The 20,358-nt window shown below is 35.0% G+C and overlaps 2 protein-coding genes across 5 annotated transcripts; one reads left to right on the top strand and one right to left on the bottom strand.

Moving 5' to 3' along the window:
• Positions 1-319: 319 nt before the first annotated feature.
• LOC130245373 (von Willebrand factor A domain-containing protein 3A-like) lies at positions 320-5,829 on the bottom strand. The gene is made up of 5 exons (XM_056478038.1): positions 5,626-5,829; positions 2,998-3,354; positions 2,788-2,918; positions 445-586; positions 320-355 (listed from the first exon to the last, which is right to left on the bottom strand). Exons 1-5 carry the CDS (start codon positions 5,827-5,829, stop codon positions 320-322), a joined length of 870 nt encoding a protein of 289 aa, XP_056334013.1.
• A 3,154-nt stretch (positions 5,830-8,983) lies between these two features.
• znf143b (zinc finger protein 143b) lies at positions 8,984-20,247 on the top strand. 4 transcript variants are annotated; one of them, XM_056478792.1, is made up of 16 exons: positions 8,984-9,047; positions 10,700-10,815; positions 10,907-10,996; positions 11,160-11,243; positions 11,355-11,435; positions 11,976-12,160; positions 13,764-13,829; positions 13,911-14,027; positions 14,128-14,203; positions 14,279-14,404; positions 14,782-14,961; positions 15,068-15,295; positions 15,385-15,518; positions 17,513-17,668; positions 17,755-17,898; positions 19,923-20,247. In XM_056478792.1, the coding sequence occupies exons 2-16, from the start codon at positions 10,707-10,709 to the stop codon at positions 20,004-20,006; spliced, it is 1,860 nt and encodes a 619-aa protein (XP_056334767.1). In that variant the 5' UTR covers positions 8,984-9,047; positions 10,700-10,706; the 3' UTR covers positions 20,007-20,247. The 4 variants fall into 4 exon arrangements, with proteins under 4 accessions (XP_056334767.1, XP_056334763.1, XP_056334766.1 ...); XM_056478788.1 differs by having other exon boundaries at positions 11,148-11,243; XM_056478791.1 differs by having other exon boundaries at positions 8,996-9,047; positions 10,704-10,815; positions 11,148-11,243.
• Positions 20,248-20,358: the final 111 nt, after the last annotated feature.

Here is a 20,358-nt window from a genome sequence, read left to right as displayed (position 1 = left end):
CCATACTTAATGAAACCCCAAACCATAATTTTTCCTTTACCAAACTTGACTAATTTCTGTGAGAATCTTGGGTCCATGCTGGTTCCAATAGCTCTTCAGCGGTATTTGTGATGATTGGGGTGAAGTTCAACAGATGATTCATCAGAAAAATCTACCTTCTGCCACTTTTCCAAATGATCAACTTGAAATCAAGTTATTATTTGTTGCTCTTACAAATTGGGATCTATGACGAGACTTTTGTCAGGTAGTGTAGAATACAATTATTTAAATTCACTCTGACTAATATCACTATGATGAATCCCACATTGAACTACTGTTTTCAATTGTATTTGTTACTCAAACGGATACAGCCCAGCTGAGCATAAGAGACATCTTACAAACAATACATTACAAAAATTATATCAACCATAACTGAAGATTACTATTTTTTTTCTTTTTCACTACCTGATGTATGATTGTCCCTAGGTAGTAAAACCCATCCATCTCTCTCCTGGCCAGCACACGTTTGCCAGGAAAAAGCTCAGTACCTTGCATTACCCTTGCAGAGACACATGATACTGTGCTGAAGGGATTCACAGGGGAACACCTGCAAAGACATCATATTACACTATGTAAGGAATAACTGACTCCAGTCTGTTGAATTATTTGAAAAATAACACGCACAATGCGGTAATGCAGCCACAGTACAGAGCGGTCTGGTGTGTGTTGTTCTCTCATAGTTCCACAGACCAGAGTCAACTATTTTCTTTATAATGTAGTAGCCTCACTTAAAAGTATTGTTTTGTTGTTATTTCAAGACACTTCTCAGGATTTTGTACTCTAACAGCTCCCGTGTGTAGTACCAGTTTCTTACACATCTTATCCAAAGCCTAGGCTGGGGGTGTCCAATCTCGGTTGTGGAGGGCTGATGTCCTGGTGAGTTTAGCTCCAACCCTAATCAAACACACCTCAACCAGCTAATCAAGCTCTTACTAGATACACAAGCTTACTAGATACACAAGCTCTTACTAGATACACCTGCCCGAGTTTGGACACCTTTGGCCTAGGCTGTGAAATAACTTAAAAGCTTTCAAGTCGACCGGACCTAAAGCTCTATATTGACGATCTAGGCCAATAGTCTGAAGCGCATGGTGCAACAGCATTAAGGGCATGTCCGAATCCACTTTTGCCATTTAAGGATGGAAAAATATGCTCTGCGCCTCGGCATAAGGAAACGGTGTTGTACACATTCCACTGAAGACATCCATTAGCCTATATATTTAATTTCGTTTGTTATGTGCAAAGATTTGTTTCAGAATTTTTCTAAATACAGTTCTAATTTCCAGCAAACAAATAAATGAACAATAATAATGAAGTGTGGTCAAAAAACTGAGTTATATCCAAACACACGTCCTATTCTTATGCCCCATATGGTGATGCATATGTCTCCAAAACCCGACGGGGACAAATCTAAACTTGTTTTTATTAAAACAAATATAAATATGCATATAATAAATAATACTGCTAATAATAATAACATTATACAAATGGAAAACAGCCCCCGAAATGAGGCATGGAGGTAGTGGTTTTTATATTTATGTAGAAAATAATAATTTCTGGCACATTTTAATTTTTTTTTTTTTTTTTTTATATGTAAAGATATTTGTGAATTGCTGTATATCCTGTGTGTATTAAGCAATGTGTTGGTGTTTGGACTAGCATAGGTGCGCATAACTAACGTGCTCTGTGCTGGACTTTAGACCTGCTTTTAGATGGTCAATGGCGCGGTCTATTTCTGTTCCTCAAAATAGCAACACCCCAACAATGTGCCTTAACACACCTCTATTTTAGACCAGCACACTCATGAGTCCACAAAGTGGTGCAAATGGATTTGCTTTTTAAACAGTGTGGTGCAAAACGTGAAAACAGGGTTGCGCTGGTCTGAAAATAGCAACAAATCATGCACGCCTTACTGCGCCGGGTGTATGATAGGGCCCCTATGTTACATAGTTATTATAGCAGTTATCATGTTTTTATTTATTTTATGATGCCAATTTTTTTTCACGTGAACATCGGTTAAGCCTGTGTACTGAGAAATGATCAAAATTCTTCCAAGGTTACAGAAATTTTGGTAAAAGTGGCCTTGCTTACTTTGAAAATTTTAATGTCCTTTTGGGATTGCAAAAGTGTCTTTATAGACAACATTTGATATTGACATTGGTTCTGCCTTGGCAAAAAAAAAAACTATAGGACAAGTTACCAAAAAATCTAAATATGCAAAAATTGTTGATCGAACAAATCGTGTTTTTTCTTTGTCAAATCCAGCCATCAGTCCACAAAAAGTGCCTCATTTGTCCCAAGGGTGTGAACAAAATTATCTTGTCGTGAATCCGTGTATTTTTGCAGGAAAAAAAGATTCTATATTTTGAACTTGTGTAACTTCAAGAGAGTGGCAGCCGTCAATGTCATGCATTTGGCATTTGTTTGTCTCTTTTCACTGTGCTTCTCTGTTCGTGTCAATGGCAGATGCACTTTTTAGATATTTGAAAAATGCTAATTACTGGAAGTTACACAAAATGTTTTATAACATTTAGCATTACCCCTTTCATGTTGTTTAGGAGCTTTTTAATCACTCTAGCGCCACCATCAGTCCAATCTGAGTGAGACTTGGTGGCGTTTTAAACGGTTGTTACTACCTTTCCTCAAAAATTCAAGGCTCTAGGACAGAATGGTGATATTTGAAATCCCCAACAATTATAACCAAAGCTTTTACCAAGGCACATTTAAATCACCATTAAGAGAACATACCAGTATGGGACAGAACAGACACCGCTTGTGCAGTTGTAGTATGGGACCTGATTGAAGTCCATTGAGCGCTGTGGGTCCTCTGTATATATTGTCTTCTGAATTAAGTGATCAGCTGAATGCAACAAACTGAGCTGAAACATTATATAGCATTAGAAGTTAATTGATATCCGAAGAAAGAGCTGAAAAAAAACATTGCAGAAAACATCTCACCCCCTCAACGCCGCCAGATGAATTGATGGACATGATATAACAACTCCCTCTCGTGGTGGAGCTGAGGCACTGCAGGAAGTCTGATGTGTCGCTGTTAATGGAGGTCTTGTCAGATATGTAAAAGGTGTGCACAGGGCGCGCCACCATGGTGGATAGTGAAGCCAAGCATTGTGTTGGGTTGTCTGGGACACTACTGGTCACCAGATGAACAGACTGACAGGCAGGGTCAGAGAATGCTAAAGCCAGTGCTGTGAGGAGGTCTCTGCCAGGACTTGTGTGTAATGTATGGATCCAGCTTAACGCTTCATAGACTACATCAGGTGTGCAGGGCAGCATGTGAGAAGACCATGGTGTTGCCTAGTCAAATATAAAGTTTTGTTACATTATAGCCATGTGCATTGGCTGTTCATCTAGTACAAGCAATGTGAAAAGTGGATTGATAATTATACTAGTAGTTATATATGGACAGTGTTTTGTTAGTTTTTATTATAAAGGATTTATCTGTGCACTTCATAGTTTTTTTTAATAATGTATGTACTCTCATCAATATTATTTCCCCTTCACTTTAACTTCTGTTCTCTGATGACGGTTTTACTGGCGTGAAAATGGGACAACCATTCAGATGCAAGTAACAACAGTAATATAGAAATTGACCAAAAGCAAATGACAGTGATTCAGCAATCTAGTCATTTCCTGATAGACGAAATTTAGTCCTATAAACTTTTTGTTGTTGTTTTATAAGCTATTTCACTCCAATATACAGTGCTGGATATTAACTGATTACATGTAATCTACATTATCATGATCAGAATCCCAAATAAATTGTGTAATATCATTATAACATTTTAAAATACCTAATCAATTACATTTACTGTTTTATTGATTCTATGATTAGCTATGATTATATACATATTGACACATAAATAAACCTGTAAGTTTTCTGGCCGATGTTATTTTTATATTTATTACTGCTTATTCACAAACTCCTCTAACCAAATATATTAACTGTACTGTTGAAGTTTAAGTTAAAAAACACTTTCACAGATCTCTCAGGGTCACAAATATACACTCACTGGTCACTTTATTTGGTACACCTTACTAGTACTGGTTAGGACCCCCTTTTGCCGTCAGAACTGCCTTAATCCAACAGATTTTGGTCCATATTGGCAGATTTGTCGGCTGCACATCTATTATGCTAATCTCCCATTCCATTACGTCCAAAAGGTGCTCTTTTGGATTGATGTCTGGTGACTGTGGAGGCCATTTGAGTACAGTGAACTCATTGTCATGTTCAAGAAACCAGTCTTTATGACATGGTGCGTTATCCTGCTGAAAGTAGCCATCAGAAGATGGGTACACTGGGGTCATAAAGGGATGGAATTGGTCAGCAATACTCTGGAAGGCTGTGACATTGACACTGCTCAATTGGTACTAATGAGGCCAAAGTGTGCCAATAAAACATCCCCCATACCATTACACCACCATCACCAGCTTGAACTGTTGATACAAGGCAGGATGGTTGTTGCTAGATTGGATATGTTTGCGGCCAGAAGTTAAAGAGAATTATTTTAATTATTTATAAAATTTCCCATTTATTGTTTTTTATTAACGTCTACCCCCCACACCAACCCTAAACCCAACCGTCACAGTAACGTAAAAACAGTAGTTGTACTGAGTATTATTTATGTTATCTATTAAATTACCCAATAAATTTTATTTTTCAACACCTACTCCCACCCCAACCCTAAACCCAACCGTCACAGTACTGTAAAAATATTAATTATTGTTATACAGTGTCATAAAAAATGCTGCTATATTAATGTGCATATCGCATGTCCGGCTGGCTGCATATTCGACTTTATCTAGGCTTTACTAAGCAGGATGGATTCATGCTTTCATGATGTTGATGCCAAATTCTGACTCTACCATCTTAATTTTTTTTTGGACCATTCTCTGTAAACCCTAGAGATGGTTGTGCGTGAAAATCCCAGTAGATAAGCAGTTTCTGAAATACTGGCACCAACAACCATGGCACGTTCAGAGTCACTTAAATCACTTTTCCTCCTCATTCTGATGCTCGGTTTGAACTGCAGCAGATCATCTTGACCATGTCTACATGGCTAAATGCATTGAGTTGCTGCCATGCGATTGGCTGATTAGAAATTTGCGTTAACAAGCAGTTGGACAGGTGTACCTAATAAAGTGAGTGTATATATAATTATAATATGTTTATAATAAACATATATAATATTTTTAAGTGTGCAAGTGTTTTTTATATTACTACAATAATTTACTATGTTGTTGTTAAGAAATATTTGAATATTTTTTTTCTTTATTTTTACATGGTAAAAAATGATCAAATCTGTGTGCTAAAGAAGTAAAGGTCAAAAGCAGTCAATATTACTACAATTTCTAAATAATCTACCCAGCACTGGAGTGAACTGCTATTAATTTTTACTGAATAAATGAACTTTAAAACTACATGTTACAAACTATACTTAAAGCATCATCAATATTAAAACAATAGTGCCAGATAACTCTGTATGCTTTAGGAATTTGTCATTTTTGCCTTTTATATGCTACATTTTGCAGCATGTGTATGTTGAAAGCGAGTCACTGTATATTCACCTTGTATGAAAAGCTGATAATGTTGAAGAGCGAGTCTCTGAGTGAAGCTTTAGTAATTAAAGTTTGGATTATTGAATTCTTCAGCGGTCCCAAAAAGCCATTCATTCCCACAGAGCAGTCCAGAACAAAGCTGATATTTCTGCCTTTACCCATAAACAAGGGTAGGAAGTTTCGGCTGTTAGATTCCTGAGGACTTGATGTCATTGTAGATCTGACAAAATAATCTGCAAAACAGGTAAATCTGCTAAATTATAGTTGACATCTGACTGACTTCTATTAACACAAACAGCTCTTCAAGTTATTTAGAATGTCTGTAAAATTGTTACATGTAAATAAATGTATTCATACCTTAATCCTGATTCATTGAACACACTTTGAAGCTTTGACAGTTTTTGCTCTTTCTTAAATAATCCACTAAACCGGGATCTGTGGCTCGACTGTGTACTGAGGTTGCCATAGTGAGCCACTGACCAGCCTGAAACCATCATTACATCCATCTAGTGGTGACAGAGAGTATCTGATGTGCACTTGGGAACATGTTTTTAATATGTATGGGGTTTGGAGAGTTACAGGATGTAGAATAGTATGCTAAAAGCATAAATCCCCAAAATATCATACACTGTAAAAAAATATCTGTTAATTTACAGTTTCCGTATTTTGTGTTTTCTGTGAGTTTGGACACTGCTGCTTTAGAACCACTTGGTGGGGAAATTTTAATTTGGTGATGAACTATCTCAAATTAAAGTTCTCTTCATATACTCACACTGAAGTGGTTCTAATTATTTCATGAATTCCTTTCCTCTGCTGAACACAAAATTGTAAAGATGACACACACGACATAAACATTGGAGGCTGAATATTCATATCTTAGCAAAATAATAATTTTGGGTGAATTGACTTTTAAGAGTCAAATCATTTTAGAGATCATTGACAAATAGAAGTCAATTATCACCAAAGCTATTTGATTCTTAAAGGGATACTTCATCCAAAAATGAAAAATTAGATACATGAAAGAACAAATTAGGAGAAATTTCAACACATCTTTATGTATTGGAATGACATGAGTGTGAATAAATGAAGAGTCTCCAAGTCTCTAAAATTTTCTTCTAATTAGCATTTTCTCAGAGTGCTCTGTGTAGGTTCTGTAATTTCACTTTTATGGCAAAGAATATTCTTTACATTTTTTAAAAAGTGAAATAACTGAACATAAACATTGGAGACTAAAAAAAACAAAACAAACAAACAAAAAAAAGCTAATTTTAGGGTCAAATTTGAGATAACACTTAAAATTTCAGATTTTGCATCTGAAACCATTAAATAAAGACAGATTTTTAATTTTCGTGGTAACTGTCCCTTTATAAGTATTTTGGGTACTAAAGAAGAAAATACATAAATGCATAATTTCATCCTCTATGGATTATAATCAATAATAAGTGATTCATTTGTTTTTAATGTGTGATTTAATAAAAGAAAAAAACCTCTACAGGCCCTCCTTTTATTGGGCCTCTAGAAATGACATTTGCGTCTGTTTATAATGCATGGTGATAGTAAGATTAGTTTGGGTTCGAGTAGCTTTATCATTTGAAAAGGGCTGAAAGTTACAAATTTGCATGACGGGTTTGACAGAAACTCATGTGAGATCCTGCACCACAAAGGGTGAGCTGAAACTGATTTCACAACCTGAGTGCACTCTCTGTCCAAAAATAGACATGTCTGGCCATCTCCTCTTCCACAGAAGCTGAAATGTGAAAAGAACACTGAGGTGAGAAAAGCTGGTGAAAAATAGATGATGTTTTGGAAAAAACACCCAACTTTGGCAGATTAAAGAATGTCGCAAAAGTAAAAAAAAAAAAAAAAAAAGCACAGAGAACATTTCTGAACTATTTGAATGTTATTAATTCATATTAACATTGACTGAACTGCCCATTATTTTTTGAAGTCTCAATCTTACCATGTTGGTCTTTGAGATGTGTAATCTAATTAGTTGTATTAAAAGATTTTAATTACAACTAATAAAGCCATATCGGTTATTCTAAAAACTTTCAAATATAATGCACACGGCTGAGGTAAAAAATAAAATAAAAATTAGATTACGTAAAGTCTCAGGATCTCTGTATTTACGATTTATAGTAATGCGCTTGAAGAAAACATGTTTGTTTTTTTGCAGATGTCATTTATTCCCAATTCAAAATAACATTTTTGTCATTTACAGCGTAAAATGACAATTGGTCAAAATGAGAGTCTGTTTATATTCATTTGTAGACAACACCATACCAACATTTTAACTTCAGAAGCAGTAAAAAAGCAATGGCCTATTTTGATTTCAGTCGCAACAAATAAAATAAATTCTGTAATCAACTAAATTTTGTTTTTACAATAAAATAATTAAAACCAAAACAAATTTGACAATTTACTCAAACACCTATCAAATCCAGTACAGCCAGAGATTTTCGAGCAGTCTATTAAAGGGGTAGTTCCTCACCCTTGTCACAAACCTTAAGTTCCTTTCTTCTGTGAGCACAAAAAGATATTTAGAAAAATGTTGTAAACAGTATCTATTGACTTCCATAGTATTTGTTTTTGCTATGGCAGTGAATGGTTACAGATTTAAAACAATTTTCTAAATTTCCACTTTTGTGTTCTCATAAAGGTTTGGAACCACTTGGAGGGTGAATAAATAGTAAGATAATAATATTATTTGAGAGCTATCCTTTTAAATCGTTTCAAAAGTTGTTGTCCAAAATACAGCTAGTATATGTGATTTTTTTAATCTGAAAATGTAAACAACGTACTTGAAAGCTTTAAAATGAACATGTGCATTGTTTTGTTTGAAAACTTATACGACATACATTAAAAAGGCAGGTTACAAGAGTTTATGGCATAAATTCTTCAGACTAGAAGTTTACTCCATCAACGTATGGTGAAGCTGTTCTACTGCACTGCATTGCCCAGGCATCCTCACTCCAGCCATGACATAATGCGATTCAAAATGGCGACCGTGCCTTCGGTGACACGCTGCAAAAATCTGCGGTTATAACAACAACATAACCACCGGTCGCGTTATAGCGTTCAAATAAATATACACAAAACCCGCGGGATCTATCCGCCAAATTGATATATCATGTCCAGACGCTTATGTGCGAGATTTGCTTATTCACGCTTGAACAATACACCCAACAGACCCGAATGGCGTCCCCAAGGTGCCCCGGAACGTGAATTTCTGGCAACACGAATTCACGCCGGAGGGAGTTTAGCCAATGGGAAAGCGTCAGCATCCTGCCTCAACCAATCACAGTCGCGTATTAAGAATCCGTTGAAGGGACTCTTTTGTTATTCATATTCTGGGGTTGTATTTTCTGCATAGCGTTTCCTGCCCTGGTGCATGGTGGTCGAACGAAGGGATTGTTGGAAAATTTTCGGAGGTTAGTATATAAATGTGTTTTTACCCAGTGTGCCTTATTTCCTCAGACGCCGCTTAGCCGGAGAGCGCGGCGATGGGAGTGCAGTGGAAGTCGATGTGGAATGCGGAACGAAATAAACTCGTGAAAAATGCATCGGAAGCGGTGTTTTATTTATTAAAGGCAGTTGGACGCAGGGTTGTAATCGGTTGCAACAATTGTAACGATCCGATTGTCATTGTCAAGTTACTGTCGCAGCGAACTCACTGCGGGCTAATGGTAGTTCCCTTGTTTTAAACACCTTTAATAAGGACAGAAACAGTTTGTTTAAGTTTGTGTGGTTGCATAAGTATATGAATCTCAACGGCGAGTATATTATATAAACGCGAGGAAACGTCAAGAGTAAAACGCAAGCATTATTGTAGCATATTTGCTAACATGTGAGGATGGGTTAGCATGACCGATGTCCTGTCAACTAAGAACTAACAAACAACTTTATATCAGCTGCTTTTTGCGTTTTAATTTTTGTAATTGTCCAATTATTTTTATATTCCCAAGTTTTATTCTTTAAATATATTTCCGCTATTTGGCTAAAATGGACATCAGAAATGCCCGCTCTAATGCGGTAGTTAATGTGTATTTGGTGCGCTTGCCAAATCGCTACTTTTCTATTATCGTACCACTTTGCAGAATGCAATGTTTTCCGAGACAAGCAGTTTTAATATTTAATCCCAAAATTACCTATTGCCTTTTTATGTAATTAATATATTAAAGCAAATGCTCCAATATAAATAAATGTATACTAAAATACATATAGAGAGCACACGGTGTATTGTCTTTTAAAAATTTCATTGGTTTGTTTTAATAAATCTTTAACTTTCTGGAAGCCTCTTATGATGGTCAGAGTTGCTCTATGCTCTAAAGCTAGCAGATGTGCTAGTGCATTGGAATGTATAAATCCCCCCCCCCCCCCATTAATAGTCTTTAATGAGTAGTTACTAGTAGAACGGAAATCGAAATTGGCAACATTTGAAAGTGAATAGTTATGAAATATGAAATGTAGATCTACAGCTAATACTACATTAGTTAATAGTGTGTCTAAAGCATTTATATGTTGATTGCATCATAAATGGATATTAGTTTTTGCAGCTTTCTATTTAGTTAGCCTCCCAATGTTTAAAAAGTGTCAAATATAGTAATAATGTATAATATTTGTTATAAAGACGTTAGTTTGTTGCATGTTTAAAAAAACTACTTTTCATCACTACCATATGTCATTTGATCTTGCCATGAAAATAACCATATGCTGACATGACAATCAAACAACATGCTAATCAGTTTTAAGTTCTGCATATTTAAAATTAATAATATTTAAAATATTAACTAATTATGTAGGGTGCAAATAAATATGCAGTGTGTTACTGAAAGGTTAACATTCACTATGACAATTAAATAAATTGCAGAAATATAAGATCCTACAGGAGGAGTGCACCAGCTCAAAACCATGATGATTTGTTTTAGCAGTTTAAAAAACAAATATTGCTAAAATATAATAAATAACTAGTGTAAAATGATCATAACTTTAAAAACAAACCATAACAGTAAAGCTGCTCAGGTCTGTGTTATTTCTGTAATTGAACACCAAATCAATGATAGCCGTTGGCTGGTTTGTACAGGCAGATCATGCTGTTAGCCCAGGTGAATCGGGACACCCAGGGCATGGAGTTTCAGAGTGTGGACGGGGACCCGCAGCAGGTCACCCTGTGCCTGACAGAGGCAGTAACAGTTGCAGGTGAGATGGATATGCATAAAATATCTGCAACAGTATTGTACTTAATGCATATTCCAGCACAGACCCATAACAGCCAACTGTTAACATACAGATGACAATATTGATGGAATGGACACCGTGAGCCTGCAGGCAGTGACTCTGGTGGATGGATCCACAGCATACATTCAACATAGCCCCAAAGGTACACACTCTTTTTTTTTTCAGCACTTTGAATTTTTTATTTATTTATTCATTCTGTATGTAATATAGGTTGCTTTAAATAATGTAAAATTTCAAAGACTGCAACCTTTATTTTGCACACTTGCTGTTCAAATCTTACAACATAAAAACAGTTTCTCTCACAGAAAACAAAATAATGGAAGGACAAGTGATTCAGCTGGAGGATGGATCTGCTGCTTATGTCCAACACCTCCCAATGTCTAAAGCAGGTATTTTATTCAGTGTGTTCTAGATAATTGTTTACATGCATATTACCTGTATACATGGTGCATATTACCAGATCAAACCGATTTGCTTTTATACATGACGCTTTTTCATAGGTGGAGAAGGTTTGAGACTAGAAGATGGGCAAGCGGTGCAACTGGAGGATGGAACAACTGCTTACATTCATGCACCCAAAGGTCTGTTACAGCTGTTTATTACTCTGTGTTGTGCATGTTAAGGATGCTATATTCTTACTTTTTAATTTTCAGTATTCTCTATGTTATGTTTTTACAGTCAAAGTGACTGCTGTATTTATATTAGGGTCGAGCAAAATGGATTTAAAGCGATAAAGGCACACAAATATTATAGTGAAGAATATTTAAATATTATAATATTAAGTATAATATTATATTATATTATTGCACATCGCAAGTTTCAGTTACTAAATTTGTTGTGGAATGATTTGAAATACTTTCATTTTGTTTTAGCTTGTTTATTGAAAATGTCACTATAATTTCTGTTGATTTTTATTATAATGTCTTATTTATTTATTTGTTTTTTTTTGTTCTGAATAATTCAAGTAAAATACATGTGTATATAATGTTTGCACAGGTTTATTTTTTATAAAGCCAATTATAATCTGTTTTACAGTATATCTGAATTGAATTTTAAAATGTGACTCTTGTTTCTTTCTTTTTTTTTCATTAAATGTGTTATTCATTAAACTATCTTTCCAGAAACATATGATCAGGGCAGTTTGCAGGCTGTTCAGTTGGAGGATGGGACCACTGCATATATTCAGCATATGCCTCAGTCCAACACCATCTTGGCCATCCAGGCTGATGGTACTGTAGCAGACTTACAAACAGAGGGCACGATTGATGCCGAGACAATCAGTGTACTGGAGCAATACTCTACTAAGGTAAAGATCAGTGGCCTGCTGCTGTTTAGATTATTCAGATTGTTTACATTAGCTAATGTTAACGAACATGAATTTTGATTTTAATACTGCATCAGTAAATGTTGTACTATGATTATGACTATATTTGAAAAGATTTTTGTCACAGGTTTCAAAGCATTCTGAAAGACGAGAAAAAGTACATTTAATAAGGATTAAAATGTTTAATATAAGTCTTCTGATGACACATCATTGCTTAATAAGATAACCAGACTTAATTTAGACAATAATGCATATATAATAGTGGTGGGCCATTATCGGGGTTAACACGAGACTCTTACTGCGCGATTAAAAAAATATCATCGTTAATCTATTCTCAAAGTTGGGTTGGGAGATGGGTCTATTCTACGCAAGCTATGATGACTTTCACCTTGATATTTTAGCGCGGATGTACTGTATACCTGACCAGTGAGCCGTCTGTCAAAAAAAGTGCCCTTCTGAATCAAATCAGCAGGCTGCCCTTCTGGATCTTTCACCTACTTTGAAGACATACTGACTGCGCTTACATGGACATCTGTAGTCTAGTTATTTGCCTTAATCGACAATAATATAATTAATGTGTTTACGTGAAGTGCTTTCATGTAAGAGTTTCCTGTAATTTTGGGTGTCTTTAACTGCAGTTCGGCAGTTTAACTTCAACTCATGAACATTTCATTCATGCCCCTGTGACAAACTGGGGTATTAGACGCAAATAAGGAGTAAGGACTGGTGAGAGTGTTATGGAATTTAATAACGCTCGCCAAAAAAAAAAAAAAACATTCGCATTTTACGATGTGTGTGTGTGTGTGCAGTACTAACGACAGCCGCGTTTGTGGATCTTGTCAGAAAATATGGCGAAAAGTCCTACATGATGTAATAGTTTGATCGCGGTGTTTACTTCAATAATGCCACTAATATATGCATACTCCATATCTTAATTCCATTTCTGTTTAGTTCAGTTATGACTTAAGTCGAATTAAGATAATCAAAAATCGCTGTTTCGAGCTTATGTAGGCCTACAGTTAAAAATTCATGTTTAACTGAATAAACAGTTAGTAAACACAATTACATCTTATTGAACATAATTTACTTTCATCACCAATTATCATAGTAGAACAGTTTCTCAAACAGTTTGTGATGCATTTTGGAAACAGCAGATGAACCCCTGGTCTAATGCGCCACCTGGCTTGAGAAACCCGTTCTCAAAGACTTATTATTTGGGGAGCACACACATTCTGAATGCCTTCAGGAGAATTTAAATGAGCCATTGTAATCTAGATTAATTCCAAGATTACAGTGAGATTAATCTAGATTAAAAAATTTATTTATGTCCACCTATAATATATAAACATTGATTGGTAAACAAAAAAGGTTTGAAAAGACTTGAGAGACCGAAAATGAGAGAATTTTTATTTTGCATTTAAGTAGCACTTTGAACCATTTTATATCACAGTTAAGTCAATTCAACTTTATTACTATAGCTATTTTTATAATGTAGATTGTGTCAAAGTAGATTAACTTAGATGTTAATGTAGAGAAAGAATTTTCTGTTTATATTAATGTAATCACAAATGTATGTGTTTTGCAGATGGAAGCCACAGAGTGTGGTACAGGATTAATTGGTCGAGGGGACTCTGATGGTGTCCATATGCAGGTGGTGTCTACACTCCTATTGTTTCTGCATTTACTAAATAAGTCACTTATTAATTTCAGTGACTCACTTTTGTGTCCTCAGATTGTACTGCAGGGTCAAGACTGTCGTTCACCTAGAATCCAGCATGTTGGAGAAAAGGCTTTCCGATGTGAGCATGAAGGATGTGGAAAACTTTATACTACAGCTCACCATCTGAAGGTCAAATATTCATATTGATATGTTCCACTGAGGCCTTAGTATTTAAATGTGTACTTTGGCTGTGCAGTAATTTACCCACATCTTGACTTCTATATTTTAGGTTCATGAAAGATCACATACTGGAGATAAGCCCTACATTTGTGATCATTTGGGTTGTGGCAAAAAGTTTGCAACAGGTAAATGTTTTACCAAAAATTAAGTATTTCTTTTCTTTAGTATGTATATTTTTACGTACTGTCTGCTGTTCTCAGGATATGGTCTCAAGAGTCATGTCCGAACACACACTGGAGAGAAACCCTATCGCTGTCAAGAGCTCAACTGCCTCAAGTCTTTCAAAACTTCTGGAGATTTACAAAAACACACAAGAACACATACAGGTAAACTTTCCAGGCCTGCATTTAAAGGAATAGTTCACCCAAAATAGAACATTTTCTGTCATTATTTACATTTACAATCTCCCTTCACATGTTCCAAACCTGTTTTATTCTCCTGTTAAACACAGAAGATGATATTTTGCAAAAAGAGGTTTTCTTATTGTAAAAGTCAGTGGATATCCAGTGTTGAGTTTTCTTCAAAATATCTTTTATTGTGTTTAACAGAAGAAAAAATACTCATAGAGGTTTGTGAAACCACTTAAGTGTGAGTAAACTTTCAATTTTGGGTGAAAGGTTTTATATACTTCATTTTGAATTAAAAACATAGAGTCTGTTATTATCATATTTGTTGTTTATGTTGCTTAATGTTCAATTTGTAGGTGAAAAACCCTTTAAATGTCCATTTGAAGGCTGTGGAAGATCTTTCACCACGTCCAACATTCGTAAAGTCCACATCCGAACTCACACAGGCGAAAGGCCGTATTACTGTGCCGAACCCAACTGCGGAAGGGCCTTTGCAAGTGCCACCAATTACAAAAACCACATGAGGATCCACACAGGTACTTAGTTTGATTTCTTCAATTGAAACCAGAAGCTTTGAGTTCACAAAAACTATAATTTCAGACTATAAACTGAAAAAAAGTGTCTTAATCTCATCGCCTTTAGGTGAGAAGCCATATGTCTGCACTGTTCCTGGATGTGACAAACGTTTCACAGAGTACTCCAGTCTGTACAAGCACCATGTGGTTCATACGCCCTGCAAACCCTACAACTGTAATCACTGTGGAAAGACGTATAAACAGATTTCAACCTTAGCCATGCATAAACGCACGGCACACAATGACACCGAGCCTATAGAAGAGGAACAAGAAGGTTATTTTGAGCCTCCTGCAGGTCTGCTTATTTAAGTCTCCAAGCAAAAAACAATGATCAAATGATACTGGTTAACTAACAAAGTTGTTTTAATATCGCATCTTTCTCAGAGGCCATTGATGACCCTGGGTTAATGTATACTCCAACTGTGGTGGATGATGACTCTGGATCTGAGCAAGTGTCAGGATCTGAGATCATGGGACAACATCATGTGGCTCTCATATCCCAGGATGGCACACAACAGGTTAGTGATGACAACTAAGAGAAATCTTCTTTGTATTTATTTAGGCTGACCATTTAGACCACAAAGACTTTTTGTCATAATCGAACTAAACAGAAATAAAATTAAGACATGTGTAGTATGCTGATTTTACTCGTATTATTGAAGTGCAGTACAGACACGTAAACACTGCAATCAAACTATTACCGTCGTGTAGGATTTTCACCGCATTTTGCGACAGGATATTCTTTATGCACATGGCTGTTTGACACTATTCTCTGCACCTACCAAGTCAGTGAAGGACCACAGATACCTGCATGGTGAAATGCAAAGGTTTTTTTTCCATGCGTGAATCAAATTCCATTAAAACAACGCTCTTCCAGCAGTTCATACTTGCATCCAATATCTCGTTTGTCACAGGGGGCATGCATGAAATGAAAGTAAAAGTGCAGTTAAAGTCGACAAATTAAAAATGAAAAACCTGAAAATACTAAAACTCCACAGGAAATGTGGTGACGCAATGACAATCAAATTATGTGCTATAACATGTAAAACGGGATCATGAAAGGAACATTCTAAAAGCAAATCATAAACCCCTTAATCATATTATTGTCTTATTCAGATTAAGGCAAATAATTCAATTACTGATGTCCATGTAAATGTAGTCATTGTCATCATGTGCATGCATTTTACATGTACAGTCTATATTTGAGCATGAGTAATGCAGTATTTACATCAATTTCACCATGTTAATAAGGATCATTGTTTTCTCAACTTTTTAAAAATACTGAAAATAAATGTCAAGTTTAGTACATTGTTGTCGTGTAAACAAACACTTGAGTTGAAGATGTGTTGCACCTGATTATTTAGTAACACTGGTGTATGTAACATTTATCAAAATAATATCCAATAGACTACATGTAGCCCTAAAAAAGTGAAAAATTAATGAAAGTATAAAGCAAACTCAAATTCTGGTGTAATTTACTATTAACTGTTGTAGCCTGTTATCATACTGTAACTTTCTATAAACATCAAGCCTAAACACATTTATTTAAAGTAAAACTGAAACTATTAGTGTGTGACAAATGTGTTAAATAAATGACTCGCCTGTGTCTCTTTTACCACAAATGCAAAAGTGTGCACTTTGTGCATGGTTTGCTTGCTTGATACATATCATATAATTCGAATCATGATTTATTTATACACAAATCATGATTAATTCTAATCATGTTTATTTATATAGTGCTTTTCCAATGTAGATTGTAAAAGCAGCTTAATATTGAAGTTCTAGTAAACTGAAACCGCTTCAGTCCAGTTTTCAAAGGTAAAGTTTATCATATATTTATTTATATATATATATATATATATATATATATATATATATATATATATATATATATATATATATATATATATATATATATATATATATATATAAATAACATAACATAACATAACATAACATTTAGGGAGGGAGGGAGAGGGAGAGAAATCGGAGTTAAAGTCAAAATAATTAGCCCCCTTTGAATTTTTATTTTTTTTTCCCCAAATGATGTTTAACAGAGCAAGGAATTTTCACAGTATGTTTAATAATATTTTTTCTTCTGGGGAAAGCCTTATTTGTTTTATTTCAGCTGGAATAAAAGCAGTTTTTAATTTTTTAAAACCATTTTAAGGTGAAAATTTTAGCCCCTTTAAGCTATATATTTTTTCGATAGTCTACAGAACAAACCATCGTTATACAATAACTTGCCTAATTAAACTAATTAGCCTTTAAATGTCACTTTAGGCTGTATAGAAGTGTCTTGAAAATATCTAGTAAAATAATATTTAAATAAATAAAATAAAATAAATAAAATATTTAAAATAAATCAGTTATTAACTATTATGTTTAGAAATGTGTTGAAAAGAAATCTCTCTGTTAAACAGAAAATGGGGGAAAAATAAACAGGGGGGATAATAATTCAGGGGTTTTAATAATTCAGACTTTCTGAATTTGGTTGTTTTTTTTCTCTCAGGTTCTGTCTCAAGCAGATATGCAGGCTATGGGAGGCACAATTACAATGGTAACACAGGAGGGAACCACCATAACAATCCCAGCCCATGAAGCAATGCTTTCCTCAGGTGGAGCACATTCAGTTACTATGGTGTCTGCAGACGGCACTGAGGGACAGGTAAGGGGTTTTACTTTAACTAGCTGTTTTTCTACCTGCAGAATCCATTACATTTGCTGAATACACACACTTTATTTGCATTTCAGGTGGCCATCGTAACGCCAGATCTGGCAGCTTACCAGACAGAAGAGGGGGAGCTGATCCAGGATCAGGAACAGCATGAAGTTTCCACAAGCCCACACCCGGTCACACTGCTGGCTACCTCTAATGGCACACACATTGCTGTGCAGGTATAGAATAAATATATATATTTACACACAGACATACACATGCGTAATGGAATCGTACTCTCAAAGACAGAATCACATTAACACACACACACAGTTAGGAGCGGCTGGAAATCTTAAATCATATGTTTACTTAGTTTATGGTTTACCTGTGAATAAATTATACAGCCCGCAGTTAATGCTGTAAACCTTTAAGCCCCTTTTAGGGTGGGGGCATTGTAATTATTCTTGTTTGAGGTTCTTTCCATTAGGTGTGTGACTTCAGGATGTGTTAAAGATGTCAACTAAACAGTACTCTGGACTGTTCTGAAGGTCTAGCCTATGGAGAGTTTAAAACAAAATGCGCTATGCATCTCAGTAAAATGATTTTAAGCTAAGCCAGAGCAAATATATTTCATACTTCACTACTTTTATTTCTTAAAATCTTTAATTCAAAGCTACACTGACTGCGTTTACATGGACATCAGTAATCTAATTATTCGCCTTAATCTGAATGAGACAATAATATATTTAAGGTGTTTATGTGAGTTACTTTTTGAGTGTTCCTTTCATGAACCTGTTTTGTGTGTTATAGCACTTAATCAATTAACATCATTGCGTCACCACACTATCCACATTTCCTCTGGAGTTTCATGTAATTTCGGGTGTTTCATTTTTATGTCTGACTTTAGCTGCAGTTAGGTAGTTTCACTTTCATTCAGAAACATTTCATTCATTCCCCTTTGACAAACTGAGGTATTGGAAGCGAGGACAAAATAAGGACTGGTGGAAGTGTTGTTTTAATTGAATTTGATATTGCACGCTGTATGGGAGAAAAAAAAACTCAATTTCGCGGTGTGTGTGTGTGTCTGTGGTCTTTACTGACTTGGTAGTTGCGGATGGACTATCCTGTCGCAAAATGCGGTGAAAACACCTACATGATGATAATGGTTTGATTGCGGTGTTTACATGTCTGTACTGCACTTCAGTAATGCGACTAAAATGTCTTAATTCCATTTCTGTTTAGTTCGATTATGACTTTAGTCGGATTAAGGTCATCAAAAATTGCTGTTTACATGGTAGACTCTTAATCAGAGTATTGTCTTAACCGTATTAAAATCTGATTATTGGTGTTCGAGTAAATGTTCTCATTGGGGTTTTTTTTTTACAAAAAACTGTTCTTTAAAATGATCTTTAATGGTTTGTGTTATTTCTTTTTATTTGTAAAATTTAAGTTAAATTCAGTTCAGTTTTCTGTGATTTCAACAAATCCAATGGCAGGATATTTTATGATCAATAGATATTTCACAAAAAAATGAAAATATTCTGTTTACTCACACCCTGGGAATCCCTAATAGAAAATAAGTGCAAAATGAGTAAAACCAAAATCTTAAACAGCAGCTATAACTTGCACAAACACAAATTTTAAGCTGATGGTATTTTTAGTAATCCATATACAGAACTATTTAAATGATTTCCTCTCATGTAATAAATAGCTGAAATTAGTAGCAGATAACTGTATAATAATTATCCGCTTGTTAAGTGTGATGTCAAGCGAAGCAGCTTCCGGGTCCAGTTGCTCTATCAAACTGTATGGGGAGACTCAACAAATGGTAATAATAAACGTTTACAATGCGATGTAATACTTCCAAGAATCACGACCGCTATACTTGTACAGTTGAAGTCAGAATTATTACCGCCCAAACCCCCCTCCTCCCCCCTTGATTTTTTTTTTCTTTTTTTAAATATTTCCCAAATGATGTCATGCATCACCACTTAACAAATGGATAATCATTGATTGCATCATTTTTGTTTGTACTCATGGGGAACTAATTGATTTAGTTGGTTTAGCCCAATTAATCTTGTATTGATCGTTATATTGATGCGCTATTCAGTTCTGATTAATGAGCCTTCATTGCCAACAAAAGGGAAGTGTGTTATTTCAGTGGTTCTGTGTTAATAGAACTGAATAATTGACAATTTTGAAATCATTTGTTATAATGAATCTGTTAATGAATTATTACATTTATCTCCAACTTTCTCCTCAGCTAAGTGATCATCCGTCCCTAGAAGAAGCCATCAGAATAGCATCAAGAATACAACAAGGAGAAACTCCCGGCATGGACGATTAACTCGTGTTGTATAAATTCATCAATGAACTAAAGGTCTCAAGGATTTGTGTGTGTGAGTGTGTGTAAGTCTGAGTATTGTAAAAATATTTTTTTTCTAATGCTGGCATCATGATCGCTATATATCAAATATATTTTTGTGTGGATATGTACATAGCTGTTTTAAAAGTAGAGTTTTCTGTATATATTTGATTATGCTATTTTTTGCAAGCTGTTAAAAAGGTCTATGATGATAATAATAAAAAAAAGCCAAAATGTAATGTATTTTTTATTTAATATCAATGCAAATAGAATGTAGAGATGTGAGTCCTTCGGTTTTGAGTGAAGTCATAAATTAAAAAAACTTTATTTATTG

Source organism: Danio aesculapii, chromosome 18 (assembly GCF_903798145.1).
Source record: "Danio aesculapii chromosome 18, fDanAes4.1, whole genome shotgun sequence".
NCBI lineage: Eukaryota > Metazoa > Chordata > Actinopteri > Cypriniformes > Danionidae > Danio > Danio aesculapii.
This window is presented reverse-complemented; position numbering and strand designations above follow the sequence as displayed.

What these genes read in the sequence shown, in the direction of transcription:
- LOC130245373 (XM_056478038.1), bottom strand. Translation starts at nt 5,829, where the DNA reads ATGACATCAAGTCCTCAGGAATCTAACAGCCGAAACTTCCTACCCTTG. An exon ending in GTCTGTTCTGTCCCATACTG is followed by an intron (nt 587 to 2,787) that starts GTATGTTCTCTT and finishes ATGTCTTTGCAG; the next exon opens with GTGTTCCCCTGTGAATCCCT. An exon ending in TAGGGACAATCATACATCAG is followed by an intron (nt 356 to 444) that starts GTAGTGAAAAAG and finishes TCTTATGCTCAG; the next exon opens with CTGGGCTGTATCCGTTTGAG.
- znf143b (XM_056478788.1), top strand. Translation starts at nt 10,707, where the DNA reads ATGCTGTTAGCCCAGGTGAATCGGGACACCCAGGGCATGGAGTTTCAG. An exon ending in CCACATGAGGATCCACACAG is followed by an intron (nt 14,962 to 15,067) that starts GTACTTAGTTTG and finishes CATCGCCTTTAG; the next exon opens with GTGAGAAGCCATATGTCTGC. An exon ending in GCACACACATTGCTGTGCAG is followed by an intron (nt 17,899 to 19,922) that starts GTATAGAATAAA and finishes CTTTCTCCTCAG; the next exon opens with CTAAGTGATCATCCGTCCCT.